The 18,060-nt window shown below is 40.0% G+C and overlaps 1 protein-coding gene across 6 annotated transcripts in view; it reads right to left on the bottom strand.

The window, feature by feature from the left end:
- LOC143964536 (E3 ubiquitin-protein ligase RNF213-like) overlaps positions 1–18,060 on the bottom strand; it is a 955,032-nt gene that overhangs the window by 434,946 nt on the left and 502,026 nt on the right. For all 6 annotated transcript variants that reach the window (XM_077474321.1, XM_077474324.1, XM_077474323.1 and 3 more), the window contains exons 27-28: positions 9,311–9,504; positions 5,801–5,950 (exon numbers count right to left, since the gene is read on the bottom strand). In XM_077474321.1, the coding sequence (XP_077330447.1) occupies positions 5,801–5,950; positions 9,311–9,504 (344 nt within the window). The remainder of the gene's footprint in view (positions 1–5,800; positions 5,951–9,310; positions 9,505–18,060) is intronic.

Here is an 18,060-nt window from a genome sequence, read left to right as displayed (position 1 = left end):
AAAGTCTATTTAACCACTTACAGACCGGACCATTTTGCTGGTCAAAGACCAGACCACTTTTTGCGATTCGGCACTGCTTCGCTTTAACTGACAATTGCGCGGTCGTGCGACGTGGCTCCCAAACAAAATTCACGTCCTTTTTTTCCCACAAATAGAGCTTTCTTTTGGTGGTATTTGATCACCCCTGCGGTTTTTATTTTTTGCGCTATAAACAAAAATAGAGCGACAATTTTGAAAAAACGCATTATATTTACTTTTTGTTATAATAAATATCCCCCAAAAATATATAAAAAAACATATTTTTCCCTCAGTTTAGGCCGATACGTATTCTTCTACATATTTTTAGTAAAAAAATTGCAATAAGCGATTATTGATTGGTTTGTGCAAAAGTTATAGCGTTTACAAAATAGGCATAGTTTTATGGCATTTTTATTAAGAAATTTTTTTTTTTTTACTAGTAAAATATTAAATGCTATAAAACTAGCCCCTAGAAAGCTCTATTTGTGGGAAAAAAAGGATGCCAATTTTGCTTGAGAGCCACGTCGCACGACCGCGCAATTGTCAGTTAAAGCACGCAGTGCCGAATCACAAAAAGGGGCCTGGTCCTTTGGCTGCAAATTGGTCCAGGGCTTAAGTGGTTAAAGACGACTGCTCAGATGCAGAAGACGGATGTCTTATTTGTACTGCTAGAGGGTCTTAAGAAAACATAGGCAGCGTAGAAATCCACTGTCACTAAGTCGATTTGGCAAGTTATAATTCAGACTTATGATTTAAGGGGTAAGATTCCACCTTTTCAAGTCAAAGCGCACTCTTTTAGGGTGGTTAGTGCTTCTTGGGCAGTCCGTCACCAGGCCTCCATGGCTCAGATCTGTAAGGCCGCAACTTGGTCTTCAGTGCATACATTCACCATGTTCTATCAGGTGGATGCCCTATGGTTTGTCTCTTCCCTCCCCTCAAATAGCATTGCTATGGGACGTCCCACATAGTGATTACTATGGTGCTTTGTGTCCCATGATGTACGATAAAAAAAATAGGATTTTTATAACAGCATACCTGTAAAATCCTTTTTTTGGAGTACATCATGGGACACAGAGGTCCCTCCCCTCTTTCTGGGGTTTTAGTATATTGCTTTGCTACAAAAACTGAGATACTTCTGGTAGGAGGAGAAGTTATATAGGGAGTGAACTTCCTGTATTGGGTATACCCGTGTCCATCACCTGAAGGTACCTATATAACCACATAGTGATTACTATGGTGCTCTGTGTCCTGTGATGTACTCCAAGAAAAAGATTTTACAGGTAAGCTGTTTTTATCAAAACTGATCTTGGTGTGTATGTTTCATTTTAAATATTCACTAGATATTTGAGTGATTGTCCAGTACCCCTTTGTTATAAATTTTGTTTCCAACATTTGATACAATTATTTAGCCTGTTGGAAAGTTATAGAGTCCACAAAATATGGTGTGTGTGTGTATATATATATATGAATGAAAATTGATCAATCCTGATGCACTGCCGGCTTATCTCATTTCTTGAGACCCGAAAATGCTTTTTTTTTTAACATAATGTCACCAGTGCAGTACAGCATCATCCTATAACTGATGTGATGGTGAGTAGAGACACAGTATGTAATAAAATTAAAAATAAAGTTTTACATTTTTTTTCAATTTTATAAAATGTTTTTCTTTTTATTACTTTTTTTTACAATTTTTTTACACACTGTGACCAGAGAATAACACATTATTATTGTTTCTAACAGTGATATAAGCAAACATTTTTATGAATGAAATTATTCATTCAGTGTGTACTATTGTGATTAGCTGTGATTGGTCACAGCTAATCACATGGTAGAGATGGGCTGTAATTGGAACAGGCTGTACAATGTGATCTCTGTGACAAATCACAGCGATCAACACAATAGTACACAATGGATGGCATGAATGGAAGCCATCTATTGTGTACAATCGACATGTTCTGTAGTGATTGGTCATAGCGATCACATGGTACCGGCAACGGCCGGGTACACTGATCTGCCATCCGCTTTGTCCGGTGGACACAGTTAGTGCCAGAGCGTGGCCCTTAGGGAACAAACAAGGTCTGATCCTGGGAGGACGTCATATGACATCTACCCAGAATAAGGCAGCTTTCACACGGGGCGGATCAGTAATGATCCGCCCCGTGATGATCTGCTCGCTCAGCAGGTATCGCTCCGTTGTCCCCGCTCATCCGCAGACACCCGCTATCCCATAGGGATGCATGTATGTCTGTATTTCATCCGCAAACGGATGGATGAAATACAGACATACTGTCCGCATGTGGGAAAGGGGCCTAACAGTGCTCCTGCTCGGCCATCAATTTACCATAGGCAAGGAGGGAAGCAGTTAAAGAAGGCTGCTACATATATACATATGTAACTGTTCAACTCAGCATGTCATTTCCATTGCAGTATAATGCAGCATCAACAAAAGAAGCAGGAAAGTCCCCCAGCATCTATTCGCCTGGTTACACTTGCAGATCATTGAATGTTGGAAGTAAAGAAAAAAGCTGTTCATTCAGTAAGCTCTAGGAATATTTCCCTTACAAAGACCAACCTACCTTGCAAAGTGAACAGTTTTTTTTGACGTTAGTAAATCAACCCTATTGACTCAAGAGACATAATCTTGTCTTTTTTCTCTGGGAATATTTATAAAAAGAAAAGATTGCATAGTAACTCGCTTAGTGGAAGTGCATGTACATTTGTTCTGTGTGAATGTGAGCAGAACCAATTTTAGGCATTTAACTGGGCTGGTTTGATTGTTACTTGATTTAAAATGGAAAATACTGCATTTGGCCACTAGATGGTGCTAAGGGTAATTTAAATTTCCCATGATACTCCGAATCATCTAGTAGCCAAATTAGGTATTTTCAGTTTTAACTCAATAAAAAAATAAAAATAAAAAAAAAAACAGCAAAGGAAATAGGTTAATAACATAAATTTTGCCCACATTTGCACAGAATGAATGTACATGCACTTTAGTGAGTGAATTGCTGTGTCAATGATTTATAAATACACCCCAGAGTGTTGGTAAAAGCTTATTTTGACTATGCAGTTTCGGGCACCAAACTGGAACTAAAATGCATGCAGTGAAGGGCAACACAATTATTAAAGAGAATGAAGCCCCTCAGCTATTAGGCAAGGGTAAAATGCATCAGTTGGTGTGGCTGCAGCAGTGCTGGCTGAGGCCACACACATACACACACATTGTGTTAGCGCTGGGTTGGTTTGAGAAGCGTCTTACCTTCACCACTATATATTTGGTATGCGTTCCCATTCACACAGCGTATGTTAAAAATAAAGCATCACTGTCCCCACACAGAGATACTCTATCTGAGCTATCCCTCATTAACATACAATAGAGATGCCCGGTCTCTAAAACTTTAAACCTTTGTTAGGAAAGAAAGGTTTCAAATCGAATTTACACCTGATATTAAAGCAAAGTATGGATAGGGTTAATTATGTTAAGTGTAGTTCCGGTACTCCTAGTGAGTACGCGCTATGAACTTAAATTTAGTTTTTGCTCAAAACTATAGTAAGTTTTGGGGTTAATTGTGCTAAATTGTACTTTGGCATCAGTTTGTATAGAAGTCCTGCCTGGTCATAGGTAGGGTTGTACAACTGTGGGAGGCTTTAGAACGCTGTCTGGTTTGACGCATTGGGTACCAATCTTCATCTCGCCAATCAGTGGGCACGTTTGTCTCACTGCGAAATCCAGGAGAGAGTACTTAAGGTGCCAAAGTCACGTGGTTCTGGGTTCTGGTCCAGAAGTGGTTGCAGACTCCGTGGTCCTGGTCCCCCTGACCAGCCCCCAGGGGCCCTCATGGCCTGGGGTGCAGATCCATCCATTTCCGAGCCTCAGAACTGGCTAGTTCGAGGCGCAGTAACTGGAAGGAGGATTCTAAGGTGTCCCGGTGCCGTCTCAGGTTTGGAGAGGCCCAGTAACTCTACATGTGACCAGGGGAGGACTCTTCAGTAAGAGAGCCACGCACAAGGCTGGCTGGTTGGTAAGAGCCTGGAAGCTGAGATGCCATGGACATTGACTGAATCCACAATTCTTATAGTATCGCCAGATCGGCTGAAAGATTCTGGTACAGTAAGAAAGGTTCCTACTTCTATACTTCCAGTTATAACTAAGTTTCCAACCAAGTTTGTGTGAGAGACTTTGCAAAGCTAGAATTACCTGTTGGCTGCTAAACCCAAACTTAAGGATTTATCCAACAGTTAAAGAGTCCAGTTGCGAGTGGCTATTCCCTGGATTGTGTACAGAGAGAGACTTTTATTGAAGTCAGCAGTTCCAAGCACCTGAGCTAAACTTTATCCTGATACCCTCAATTCCCAACTTAGAGACTGAGTTTGTTCAACTGTTTTATGCAAAATAAAAATCCTAACAAGGAATTTAAGTGTCGGTCTCTATAGTTACTGGGTTATCAACCCTGGGAACCCCTAGACAAGAACAACGAGTGCGAGCTGGAGGAGGTAATCGGAAAGCCCAGAAAAATTCAGCAGCTCCTTCAGGGGTTAGTGCTACATAAGCATTACTCCACAGTCAGGGGCGTAACTATAGGGGGTGCAGCAGTCGCGACCGCAACTGGGCCCTGTGCTGCCGGGGGCCCATGCAGCCCACTCTGCATATGGCCGGCAGCAGCATAGGCAGATAGGGGTACCAGTGCACCATGCACACGGATGGCTGGAGGTGGAGGGTGACTAGCAGAGCTCCAGGCTCGCACTGGCTGCTCTTTAGTTGTGCATTCCCAGCATGACCTGTGTCCTCGGCCGGCTCCTCAGAGTACCCCTCTCCTGCTCCATGCATTGCCGCTCAGTCCAATGTCTGTTCTCCCCAGCCAGAGTCCCACCCCCCGAGTCCGGACCACACTTCACTGCATACTTCTCCCGGGTAAACAAACTTTAAGCACACATATGCAGTGCAGCCCTATGAGAGCCGGCTCCCGGAGGACACTGCAGGCTTGTCTGCCAGCCCCCCTCCTCCCCCGTCATACACAGATGATAAAAGGTCTTTCTGGGAGATATGCTGATCACCCATCCAGCACACTGGATGGAGCCCAGGCCAACATGGATGAGTGTGTGGCCTGCAGCTTGGTCATGGTGAGTGAGAGGACCCCATCCCCCACACACCATTACTTACCCCCTCCATCTCCCCCTGGGGACAGGGACCCCTTCTCACCTGGGGGCAGTAACTTCATCTGCCCTGGAGAAAAGGACCTCATCTCTTCTGGGGACGGGGACCCCATCCTGCCTAGGGACAGTCCCCCAATGGGGCACCTAAAAATAAAAATAGTAAAAAAAAACTACTGATACCAGTGGTGGAACTACAGGGCTCACAAAGGTCATACCTGTGACCACGCCCTGGAGTTCCACCGCCGGAGTCAGAGGGAAGGGCCCTGGCTGGGGTTCAGGGGGGCCCTTCATGATTTCTTGCATCGGGGCCCTGAAGGTTCTAGTTACGCCACTGTCCACAGTCCCAATACAAAGCAGGGAAAGCTTTAAAATGCACTAAAAAAGGTTGTTTTTTTTTTTAGATTTTGATGTTATGCTATGTGATTAGGAACATGGAAAATATTATGTAGGTGTTTTCCTAAGTTGTTTTTTTTTCTGTTTCAATTCTTTTGGTTGATTATTCGTGTCTTTTTTCCACCTTTGTAACCATCTTACTTATCCAAAAATAAATAAAAGTTTTATATATGGTACAGTGTATATACACACTCATTTACAGTATACATTAAATAAAAGTATAAAGATATATTACGGATTTGAACTGATTTCTGCTGTCTGAAGACTCTAATATCTCAATGATGTACAGATGATTTGGCAGGCGCTTCCACATTCTTCCCTCTGAACCTGTAAGGTACTGCAGGAACAGAAGCTTAAATAGGAACTCTGCAATTCCGCTGTTGACCTGTAGTATAGGAATATGAAAAAAAAATAAAAATAAATAAACAGTTGATGAAACTCCAGAAGTTTGAAAGGTAAAAGTAAAGTATTTGTGCTTTAAGCCAATCCATAACTACTTTGTGAATTTAGTGCAATGTTATTTTCTACACACTGTCACCAGTGCAGCACAGCATTATCATATAACGGGTCTGGCAGTGATCAGGGACACCGACTGGTGAAAGCATGTAAATAAAACAAAAACATTATAAAAATGTTGCTTTTTTAATGATTTTTTTAACACACTGTGATCAGATAGTCTTACCAAAGTAACACTGTACTACTCTGGGGAAGTGATAAGGTTTTTTTCTTAAACATTATGATTGCTTATACCAGTGAATTTCATTGGTATAAGCAACCAGTTTTACTGAATGAAACTGATTAATTCAGTGTGTTTCTTGTTTTGATTAGCTCTGATTGGCCACAGCTAATCACATGGTATAGATGTGCTGCGAGTGGCCCTATCTGTACCAGGTGATTACTGTGACCAATCACAGCCAGCAACACAATTGTACACAATGGATGGCATGAAAGGAAGCTATCCATTGTTTACAATTGTCATATGATCTGCTGTGATTGGTCAGCAGGTCGGTACAGTGATCAGTCATTGGCTGTGTCCGGTGGACACAGCCAGTGACAGATTGCGTGGCCGTGTGGGTAGAGTTGCCACCTCATCCCTTCAAACCCAAACACATATTAATTACACAGGTTCTGTGGCTGATTAAGGTATTAATTAAACTCACTTGGTGCCTTACCTGCATTAAATTAGCCTCAGAACCTGTGTAATTCATATGTGTTCGGGTTTAAAGGGATGAGGTGGCAACCCTACGTGTGAGAGGCGCATCCCGGTAGGATATCGTATGACATCCACCTGGAATGACAAAAGTCCTGCCTGGCCATCATTTTTCAATAGGCCAGACAGGAACTGATTGAAGTGAAAACAATATATGTTAAACTGGTATTAAACCTATCCAAAAATGTAAAATATTGCAGCTTACTAATCATATGTGATGGCTGCAGCAGTTTTATTTTCTTTGGCTTTTCATCTGGTGATCTGGTCAGTAACACAGCAGCAGCATTGTCAGTCTGATGGAGGCGACTGTTAAATGTATTAGCAGGTTTAAATGTACTAACAACTCAAACGTTATAATAAATTATAGCAAACAGTTTTTCCTTTTGAAATTAAGGTGATTTTTTTTAACCACCCCAGGCCAGTGTTAAATAGTTTATCTTATCCATGTAAACTGATACATTCTGCTGTAGAGCTTCTGGTTGTGAAAAACAAAAGACTCGCTGGCTGGATGATCAGAGGAAAACATAAGGAGGAAAGCCTAAAAAATAAAATTAATTCAGCCATCACATCTAAGAATTGGTAATCTGCGATACAATAAACGTCTGTTTTTGGGTTTAATACTGATTTAAGGTTAAAACATTAGTTGCATGTATAGCACCCTCTAGTGTGCTACTAGTGTTAGAGCAGGCAAAACATAGTTTAGCTCATACTAATCATGAGTCATGGAATCTGGGTCAGGGTTTATTTGTGTTTAGGCTGGATGACTCATGCAGGCAAGTTTCTGGTGCCTTCCCCTAAGTCTGGAAGTTTGGAGAAACTGTGGGCCGAGTCTAGGAGGGTTGTTCTGCATACTCAAGGGATTTTGGCCAATCCCCAGGCATGTGGGCCTGGCAGAGTGGTTGAGCCAGCCCTTAAAAGAGAAGTATGAGTTTGGGAGTTTTCCCTCCATCATACTTACCCAGGTGGATGCAGCATTGGTGCAATGCTGCATCTGTCCTCTGGCGCCTCCACACTGAGAACTGATCGATCAAACACCCCTGAAGGCTCGGTTCTCACAGGTCCCTGAGCAGAGAGCTGCTGACTGTCAATCAGCAGCTCTCCTGCTCTGCTCCTCCACGCTCACTGGAGTGCTGAGCTGTGGAGGGGCAGGGAGTGGCAGTTTCAGTCTCTTGCACCGCTGAGAGGCTGAGACGGGTGTCAGTCCAGGCACCTGCGGATCCAGACTCCCATTGTCAGGATGAGGCGGTGCCTGGACTGATTCCTGTGACATCAGCAGAGAGGGGACTTCAGTCCCCTCTCAGCTGAAGACCGCCCACCCCTGTATAAATGGAAAACCAGCAGCTACGCATACTGCAGCTGCTGACTTTTAAAAATAGGACACTTACCTGTCCTGGAGTCCAGCGATGTCGGCACCGCAGCTGATGTTTCCATCAGCTACCGGGTGCTGCCACCACCATTGCCGGTAAGGAAACCCAGTAGTGAAGAATTTCACCCAGCTTCATGCTGGGTCCCTACTGCGCATGAGCGAGGCACTGCTGAGCATCTACTACTGGCCTGGCATCCAGGGAGGGAGCCGAGCTGTGACCTAATTCGCCATGGCCCGGCCTCCCTAAAGTGGGGACAGGATACCTGTGAAAGACTAGTATCTGCTCCCCCCCCCCGAAAGGTGCTAAATGTGGCACCGGAGGGGGGAGGAGACAAATGAGCGGAAGTTCCACTTTTGAGGGGAACTCTGCTATAAGTATGGATGAGTCATGCTGTTAAGGGGAGTTGGGTGGAAGAAGGAGGTGGAGGGATGAGGAGTCTGTCGGTGGCCTTGAGGTCTAGGGGGCCTCACAGGCTAGAGGCTCAGGCTGGCTCAGGAAAGATCCCTTCTGCAGTGCAGTGTGATTGTGACCACCACCTGGGAACAGTGAGAGAAAGTAGAGGACATCAGCATAATTAGGGATACCACAACGGGAAATTCTACCAAATGTAGTCAGCTTTCTGGAGGGACAACAGTGTGCTTAATCCCTTCCTCCTTACCCTGAGAGATCTACGGAGCAGCCAGGAGAACTTGGTGAGTAGTTGAGCTGAGACCAGATCCACAGAGGGGATACACTCCTGCAAGCAGTTGCCTCAAGTTTGTGCTATTTTCCAGAAGGACCCAGAGCCCTTAGTCTGTAATGGACTTTTTCTATTAGCCTACAAAGGACTGTGAGTTTGTACAGAAGGAAGCAGTTCAGGACTTTTGTACACGTTTTTCTGTGTTCATCATCTGCTGGGCATCCCATAATCCCCTCACCTTATCCAAGTTGTTATCCTCTAATAAAACCAACAAAAACAAGTTACAGAACAGACTTCTTGTGTCTGGCTGCAGGTGGAAAAATGCATGTTGCCTGGCTGTGCAGGAATAGGGGAGTCGGATGCCAGCGGTCCCTATGGGTGTAGTGCAACACACGGATGAAATATACTTTTACTTTTCATAGGCATAAAAACTTCATTGACTACACTCTCACATTAAGGAAGGATGGCTATATATTAGTCATGACTTACAGAGGATGTAATGTCAATGTGGAATAATATAGGACGATTCTTCATTTCGCTTTTCAGATAAGGAAGCAAGGCTTCTAAAACTTGACTTTCATCCACTTCTGGTTTAATTAGCCGGATTATTTTGAGAAGTGGCTTTTTACCTGGAGATGTTGACACTAGATTTTGGTAAAGCCTTTTCACATACAGAGATTTTCCTGAAAAAAAAAAAACATTCAATGTGGTATACACTTAGTAAATCACTTTCTCCCTAAACCCCCAAAGCCCCATTTTTGTTTTGTTTTGCTGATTTCTCGGATTCAACATTAAACTTATTAGCATTTGTAGTTTAAACTATTGTAATATACATCTTTTTTTCAGTACAGGCACAGCTTTATTTTGGTAGCATTTTTTGATCTATACACATTAGATTTTTACTTTCTTGGTTTTAATTGGGACTAAATAGTACTAGATTAGAAAAAAAATACAACGTCCTGTAATTTTTTCATATATATATATATATATATATATATATATATATATATATATATATATATATATATAATATATCCACCTCAAAATATAATCAACAGATTCTGACGATTAAAGTGATATCCTATTAGGTGTGACTTTTATGTAATTAGCTTAGCTTTGCTAGGGCTTTGACAGCTTCCTGGCAAGATAGCTCAGGCAAGTTCTTCTCCCTAAATACCTGAGCTTACCCCTAGTCTGTAGAAAATGGGGAGGGTACAATAATACCCTGACCCTGCGGAAATGGTTAAGAATTATAAACCAATTTTTTAACAATTTTTAAACTTAGAGCTGCTTGTTATGGCTAATTAGCCATAAGTGATAAAGAGAAATCAATAATTTAATTTAAACCGCGCTCTCTATAGTGAAAACCGTGATTGTTTGAACGTGATTTTTCACATAAACAAAAAATGCTGATCCATATGTTTCACCATTGTTGGCCATATACATCAATAATTTATATAATAAACTGCAAGTGCATATATAACAAACAGATATGAGTGTCCAAATTGGGAGTAAAGTGTCCAAAAGGTTAGACATGTGCAGGATGTAAAAATGTGTTTTGTTTCGATTCGTTATTTAACTAAATTCGTTAAATTCATTGCATGTGTTACATTTTCGGGATTCATTTAGTTTCGTATTCGAATTCAAAACAATTCCTACTGAAGTCCAAAAAAATTTGACCAAATTTGAAAAAAATCAATCAAATTCGAAAAAATTTGATCAAACTCCAAAAAAAAAAAAAATAATTGTCCGGAAGACCTTCTTCCGCATTTCAAAAAAAAAATCTATCCAATTAGAAAGAAAAATATATCTAATTCTAACGCATTCAAAAAAATTAGACCAAATTCGAAAAAGTAAACTATATATAACACCATCTTCTGAAAATCCTAATTTCATATCGAATTAATTTGAATAGAAACGATTAGAATAGAAAAGAATAGAAAAGAATAGAAAACAATAGAACAGAATTAAAGAAAATATAATATATAATATATTTTATTCTATCCTGTTCCATTATTTTTCTATTCTATTTTTATTATTTTCTATTCTAATATTTTCTATTTGAATTCATTGTATACGAAATTAGAATTTCGGAAGCCATCCCCTGAAATTAGAATTTCGTATGGAATGAATTTGAATTAGAATGGAAAAGATTAGAATAGAATAGAAAATAATAGAAAAGAATAACATAGAAAAACAATAGAACAAAGTATAAAAAATATAATATATATTATATTTTATTCTATTCTATTGTTTTTCTATTCTATTATTTTTTATGCTATTCTAATCTTTTCTGTTCAAATTTGAATTCATTCTTTACTATTTCTATTTAAATTTCGGAAGATGGTTACATATATGATACATATCATTCTATATGAAATTTTTATTTTCAGACAAAATTCTAATTTCGTATGGAATGAATTTGAATGCAAATAGAAAAGATTAGAATAAAATAGAAAATAATAGAAAGGAATAGACTAGAAAAAACAATAGAACAGAATAGAATAAAATATATTATATTTTATTCTATTATGTTCTATTGTTTTTCTAGTCTATTCTTTTCTATTATTTTTTATTCTAATCTTTTCTATTCAAATTTAAATTCATTCTATACCAAATTCGAATTTCGAAAACCATCTTCCGAAATTCAGATTTCGTATAGAATGAATTTGAATTTGAATAGAAAAGAATAGAAGAGAAAAAAATAGCATAGAAAATCAATAGAACAGAATAGAAAAAAATATTATATTGTTTTTCCATTCTAATCTTTTCTCTACGAATTTGAATTCATTCTATACGAAATTTGATTTTCAGAAGATGGTTATATATAAATATATATATATATATATATATATATATATATATATATATATACACATATATATATAAAACCATTTTCCAAAATTCGAATTTCATATAGAATTTTATCGAATTCAAATAGAAATTATTAGAATAGAATACAAAATAATAAATAATAAAAGAATAGCATAGAAAAACAATAGAACAGAAAAAATATATAAATAACCATCTTCTGAAATTCGAATTTCATATAGAATGAATTTGAACAGAAAAGATTACAATAGAATAGAAAATAATAGAAATCAATAGACTGGAAAAACAATAGAAGAGAATAGAACTGAATCTAATATATATTATATTTCATTCTATTCTCTTCTATTGTTTTTCTATTCTCTTCTTTTCTATTATTTTTTATTCTAATCTTTTCTATTCAAATTCATTCTATACGAAATTCGAATTTCACATAGAATGAGATTGAATTTGAATCGAAAAGTTTATAGAATAGAATAGAAAAGAATAGCATAGAAAAACAATAGAACAAAATAGAAAAAATATATATTATATTTTATTCTATTCTGTTCTATTGTTTTTCTTTTCTATTATTTTATATTTTATTCTAATCTTTTCTATTCAAATTCAAATTCATTCTATAAAAAATTCAAATTTTGGAAGATGGTTATTTAAATAAATATATATATATATATATATATATATATATATATATATATATAAAAGGCAGTAACACCCCAATAAAGGGTCAGAGGGCGCTGATCACCCCTGGTGTATAAAAAACAAAGAAAAAGAATATCCCCTAATTGATAGTGAATTATATAATCATATAATATTAGATGTATACTCTGCCTACAGCAGATTATTTCTAATATACTATAACGTACAATGTATGGATATATATTCATGTTTGTCTTATTTTTTACAATAGATAAAACCTTCTGAAGAAGACCCCTGAGAGGGTCGAAACGCGTAAAGGGCTAATATTATCTATTTTTTACTGTGTATATAGATATATAAGGGTTTATGTGATATAATCAAGCTCTGTCCATATATGTATTATTATACATTTTATTCACATAGTGGAGCTCAGTCCTTGACCACTGTGTCACCTGTTCAATCCTCTTTTTTTATTAATAAATATTTGTATTACAAACCATCTGCCATATGTCAGTAGTTATTTCTACTATGTACATCCATTAGCTTTTACAGGTAATATATGCTGTTAAACAACCCATATATATATATATATATATATATATACTGTATATTATATTTTATTCTATTCAGTTCTATTGTAGTCTCTTATTTTTTATTCAATTATTTTCTATTCTATTCTAATCTTTTCTATTTTAATTCAAATTCATTCTATACGAAATTTGAATTTCTGAATATAGCTTCCGAAATAGACTAGAAAAACAATAGAACAGAAGAGACAATTTAAATTCTTTTCCAATCTATTCTCAAATTTGAATTTATACTACCCGAAATTTGAAATTCGGAAGACGGTCATATTTAATTTAATTACATTCTATTCTATTCTTTACAATTTTTTTATTTTTCTATTGCTTTATTATTTTATATTCTATTTAATTGCATTCTTTTTTAGAAAATTGATTTCTATTTTCTTTCAAATTCGATTTGAATTTGTTTTTGAATTTGAATCGATTCAAATTTCGTCTGCTTTTTTTTCCGGTTCGAAATGTTATTTTGGATTAGTTTAAATTCATAACTTTTTGCATCCGAATTTCCAAAATAATGAAAAATGTGTCCGAATTTCGATTCAGAGCGAAACTGAATGCACATTTCTAATATAGGTGAATAAAAGAATAGATCTTCTTAATCTTGGTAAGAGACGATTAGGAGTGACTGTGTATCTTCCACCACCAACACCTGTCAAACATCCTACTCACCAGATCGCCATGACACCCATTACAGGTAGTCAAAAGAAGAATCAAACCAAAGTGTAGAAAATCCTTCCACTCTCAGATCGTGCTGTTAAATTTCTAGACATTCGTGGGGTAATTCTTTGCCGAGAAACGCTGTTAAAAGCTAGCGTGGCTAAACGTGCAAAAATGCCAATACAGAAAGCTACTAAAAGCACCTTTTTACAGCTGCCTTTTCCTGGCATTGGTAGTGGCGTTTACAACTCGTTTTTTCTAAGGCCCTGTGTGCATGAGCCCTTAGAAGAATGGTCTGTACTGAGGTTTTTTTTTTACTGAGGGGGGTCTGTGCTGAGGTGGTAGCCTGGGAGGAGGGATTTAGTGATTTAGGGGAGATTTGAACTGTGTGGGATATGAACTGTGTGGGATATTGGCTAAGGGAGATAACTTGTACTGGGAAGATTGGGCGATTTTCGCTGTACTCTGTAAAATGACCTGTGCAATATGTACTCCTGACCCCTGTATTATAGGCAGTGAAGGAAATTTATCAAAAATGGAGAGTGCAGAATCTTAAAGCGGGGTTCCACCACCGTTTTTTTTTTTTTCATCTTAATTGCAATAATTAAGTTTTCTAATTATGTTACTTACTTTTATTTTTTCTAAAAGTGTCTTGCTGCCGTTTTTCGGTCTCAGAAAGCCTTGATAAAAACGTCTTCTGAGGTTTTCCATTTTGCCTGTGGGCATGTGAAGCCCACAGGCATTGTCTTCCGGGACACTGCGCTGCTAATGTCCCAGCTAGTGATGAGGAAGTGGGAATGGGGCCGAGTCCCACTTTCTGTGTCAATGGGCACAGCAGAGGGACTCGGGTGAGACCAAGGAGGTTCTCAGCCCCTCTGTGTGATTCCATTGCACAGCTTAGGTAAGTATAGAAATGTTTGTTATTTAACCACTTCAATACAGGGCACTTTCCTCCCTTCCTGTCCAGGACAATTTTCAGCTTTCAGTGCTGTCGCAATTTGAATGACAATTGCTCCGTCATGCAACACTGTACCCAAACAAAATTTTCATCATTTTCTTCCCACAAATAGAGCTATCTTTTGGTGGTTTCTGATTTTTTGCGAAACAAACTAAAACAGACCTAAAGTTTTAGAAACAAAGAAAACCTTTTTTTTTCAGTTAATAAAATGTGTTTTCTCTTTCAATGACGGGCACTGATGAGGCTGCACTAATGGGCACTGATGAGGTGGCACTGATGGGCACTGATATGTAGAATTGATGGGCACTGATGGGCGGCACTGATCTGCAGCACTGATGGGCAATGATAGGCAGCACTGATGGGCACTGATATGCGACACTGATGAGCGCTAATAGGTGGCACTGATAGGTGGCACTGGATAGGCAGCACTGTTGATGATCTACTGACAGGCATTACTGATTGGCATCTGAATGGCACTGACAAGCATTACTGATGGGGAACTGATTGGCACATTTATGGGCACTGATTGGCACTTTGATGGGCACTGACAGGTGTTACTGATGGGCACCTCTCATGGGGGCTGCACTGATAATCAATGTGCTGATTATCAGTGCAGACCCCACTCTGACAGGGAGAGCCGCCAAAAAAATAACTTGCCCCATGGTTTTTAGCTGTGAAGTCTTATGCCGCATACACACGGTCAGACTTTCCGACGGGAAATGTTTGATGTGAGCTTGTTGTCGGAATGCCCGACCGTGTGTATGCTCCATCGAACATTTGCTGTCGGAATTTCTGGCCACAAATGTTTGAGAGCAGGTTCTCAAATTTTCCGCCAACTTCACTTGTTTTCGGAAAGTCCGATTGTGTGTACACAAGTCCGTCGCACAAAAGCTCACGCATGCTCGGAATCAAGCAGAAGGAGCCGCACTGGCTATTGAACTTTTTCTCGGCTTATCGTACAGCTTGTACATCACCGCGTTCTCACGTTTGCCATTTCCAACAACATATAGTGTGACCGTTTGAGCCAACATCCTTCAGAAAAAAAATCATGGTTTTGTTGTCGGAAATTCTGATCATGTGTACGTGGCATTAGACTGTTCAGCACCCACTATTACTCAAGTTGAGTTATTCATTTAGTGCTGAGAGTTTTTGAGTATCCCATGCCCTAAACCCCTATCCTGTTAATGTCCCTCAAGCAATAAATTACAAAAAAAAGACAATCCCTAGACATTGGAGTCTGAGTGTATGGACTGGTGCTTGGGTGCCAAACAAACTAGATCCAAAATAAGGACTTTAAAGATGACTGTAAAGGCATTTTATTTTGAAATAAAAAATAAGTTATACTCACCTGCTTTGCATAATGGTATTGAATAGAATGGCCCCCTTACCCCTCTTCTGGAGTCCTCCGTCAGCAGTTGCTGCTCCTCCTTTCCTGCAGGTGCTCCCTCAGCAAGGTATGTAGAGAGTGGGCACCTGTGAAGGGGTGCTTCCGAGACGGGCTGTGTGCATCCATAGACACACACAGCATGGCTCGGCCATGCTCCCTGTTCTCTTCTCACAGGATTTGACTGACAGCAGCATGAACCAATGACTCTCACATATCCCAGGACCTCATCCCAAGATGAGACAAACCCTGGGAATGTACTATATTATATCTGCTTGAATGAACCTCTATATACATATACTAGCCCAGGGTTGATTGCATCTGGGCATGAGGGCCAGGGAGACCTGGGTGTCATTTCTACCCACATTGGATATACTCTTTGAAGCTGTCAGTGATGTTTGTATATGAGAGCCCTCCTTGTTGTGAATAATTAGCAAGGTGGCTCAGTACAGTTGTGCTCAAAAGTTTACATACCCTGGCTCCTTTTTAAACCATAATAACAGAAATTACCCAAATGCCCTGATCAAAAGTTTACATACCCTGGAATGTTTGGCCTTGGTACAGACACACACAGGTTAAAATGGCAATTAAGGGTTAATTTTCCACACTACATATGAATAAGTGGTGAATCTGACATGCTTACTTATTCGCGGGCGTTTATCAAAACATGATCTACCATGATACGTTTTTTATATGTGTAGAGCAGGAGTTTTTGCCACCTAAGTTACTATATAAATATGTGATGTTCTCTAAATAAGAGTTTGGCTCCCTCTAGCGTCCATTCTATTTAATGTTACTAAGACTTTTGTTTGGTTTCATTAAGCCATGAAAGAAAGCATTGTGGGAGATGTAGTGAAGGAGGAAGTGACTCATATGCTAAAACTCAGTCAGCAAACTACAGACCCACAATGCCCACTTGCCTACCCACAAGGCCAAGTCACAGAATTGCCTGCTGGGTAAGGAAATAAAAGGGATGTGTGTGGCATGTTTTCGTCCTCTTGAGACGCCATTCAAAGCCTGCCTGCAGGGAAGTCTGTGTGTGGCTGGCAGACTGCGGCCTAGAAGGTGCAGAGTGGAATTGTTTGGTCTCTGAGGAGCTCCAGAGCGCAGTTATCTGGACCAGTGTGCGGATGGACCAGAGGATCCAAGATTTCTAAAGATTTCCTGCACGACAGTCGCATCAGCCATCAGAAGGAGCGGCGGGGTGTGACGGTGCCTGTCAGGGACGCACTGCCCGCTCCAGAAGGCGTGCGCCTATGCGCACGCGCAAACCACAGACTTCACGCATAGATGTGCGCAATCGCGAATCACGGATTTCGCGCACAGATGTGCGCACTCACGAAACTGCGGTCCTTGCGCATCCATGTGCGCATGCGCGTGCCTTAGCGCTCATTGGCGCCCATTGATGCCCAAACAGTCTATAAAAGATGCTTTCAGTATGCCGCCCCTTGTGGTTTCATCTGCTCCTGCTACCCGTGTTCCTGACTCTGTGCCTGTATCCTGTTCCTGTGTTTGACCCGGGTTCCTGACCTTGCTTCTGTCTCCAGTCCCGACTTTGGCTTGTTTGACCCTGCTATTTCGTCTGCCTGATTACCTGTTGCCAAGACCCAGCCTGGACTCCAACTACTCTCTGCCTGCCATTTATGCTGTTTACCCTGATGTGTATGACCTGGCTAGTCTGACTCCGCTTCTGCCTGCAAGCCTGCATCTGCCGACCTGCTCCGGTCCACCGGCACCCATTGCTCTGCAAACCTGCATCTGCGGATCTGCATTCATTGCACCGGCTGGCCTGCATTCACTGCTCTCTGTGTCTGCTGTTCCAGCTTCCACTTGGCGATACAGCTCCAAGCAGTGAGGAGCAAACAGGCACCTTTACCTCACCGTGTTCTTACCACCACTGTCTCCACTCCAGTGGTCTCCAAGCTGGGGTGGTACGGGAGGTCTCCCTCCGCACGTCAGGCTCACATACGAGGTACATTGAAGCTCCAGTTTGGAACGGACTGAGACATCAGGAGAAGAGCCTTGCAAGCACCTGGACCTGTGTTGGTGAGCAGGCACTTGCCCAGATAAATACAGTGCACTGTAGCTATTTAAACTAGTTCCAGACTGTCTCTGGGATCTGTAGTCCCACAGGAGTAGTTCATTCAGACATAGACTGTGTACAGTACAACTTCAGGGTTGTTTTTCC

Source organism: Lithobates pipiens, unplaced genomic scaffold (genome assembly GCF_037356315.1).
Source record: "Lithobates pipiens isolate NorthernLeopardFrog02 unplaced genomic scaffold, aLitPip1_a1.2 Scaffold_8, whole genome shotgun sequence".
Classification (NCBI taxonomy): Eukaryota; Metazoa; Chordata; class Amphibia; order Anura; family Ranidae; genus Lithobates; species Lithobates pipiens.
The sequence above is the reverse complement of the archived record's forward strand: the minus strand, read 5'-3'. Positions and strand labels throughout refer to the sequence as shown.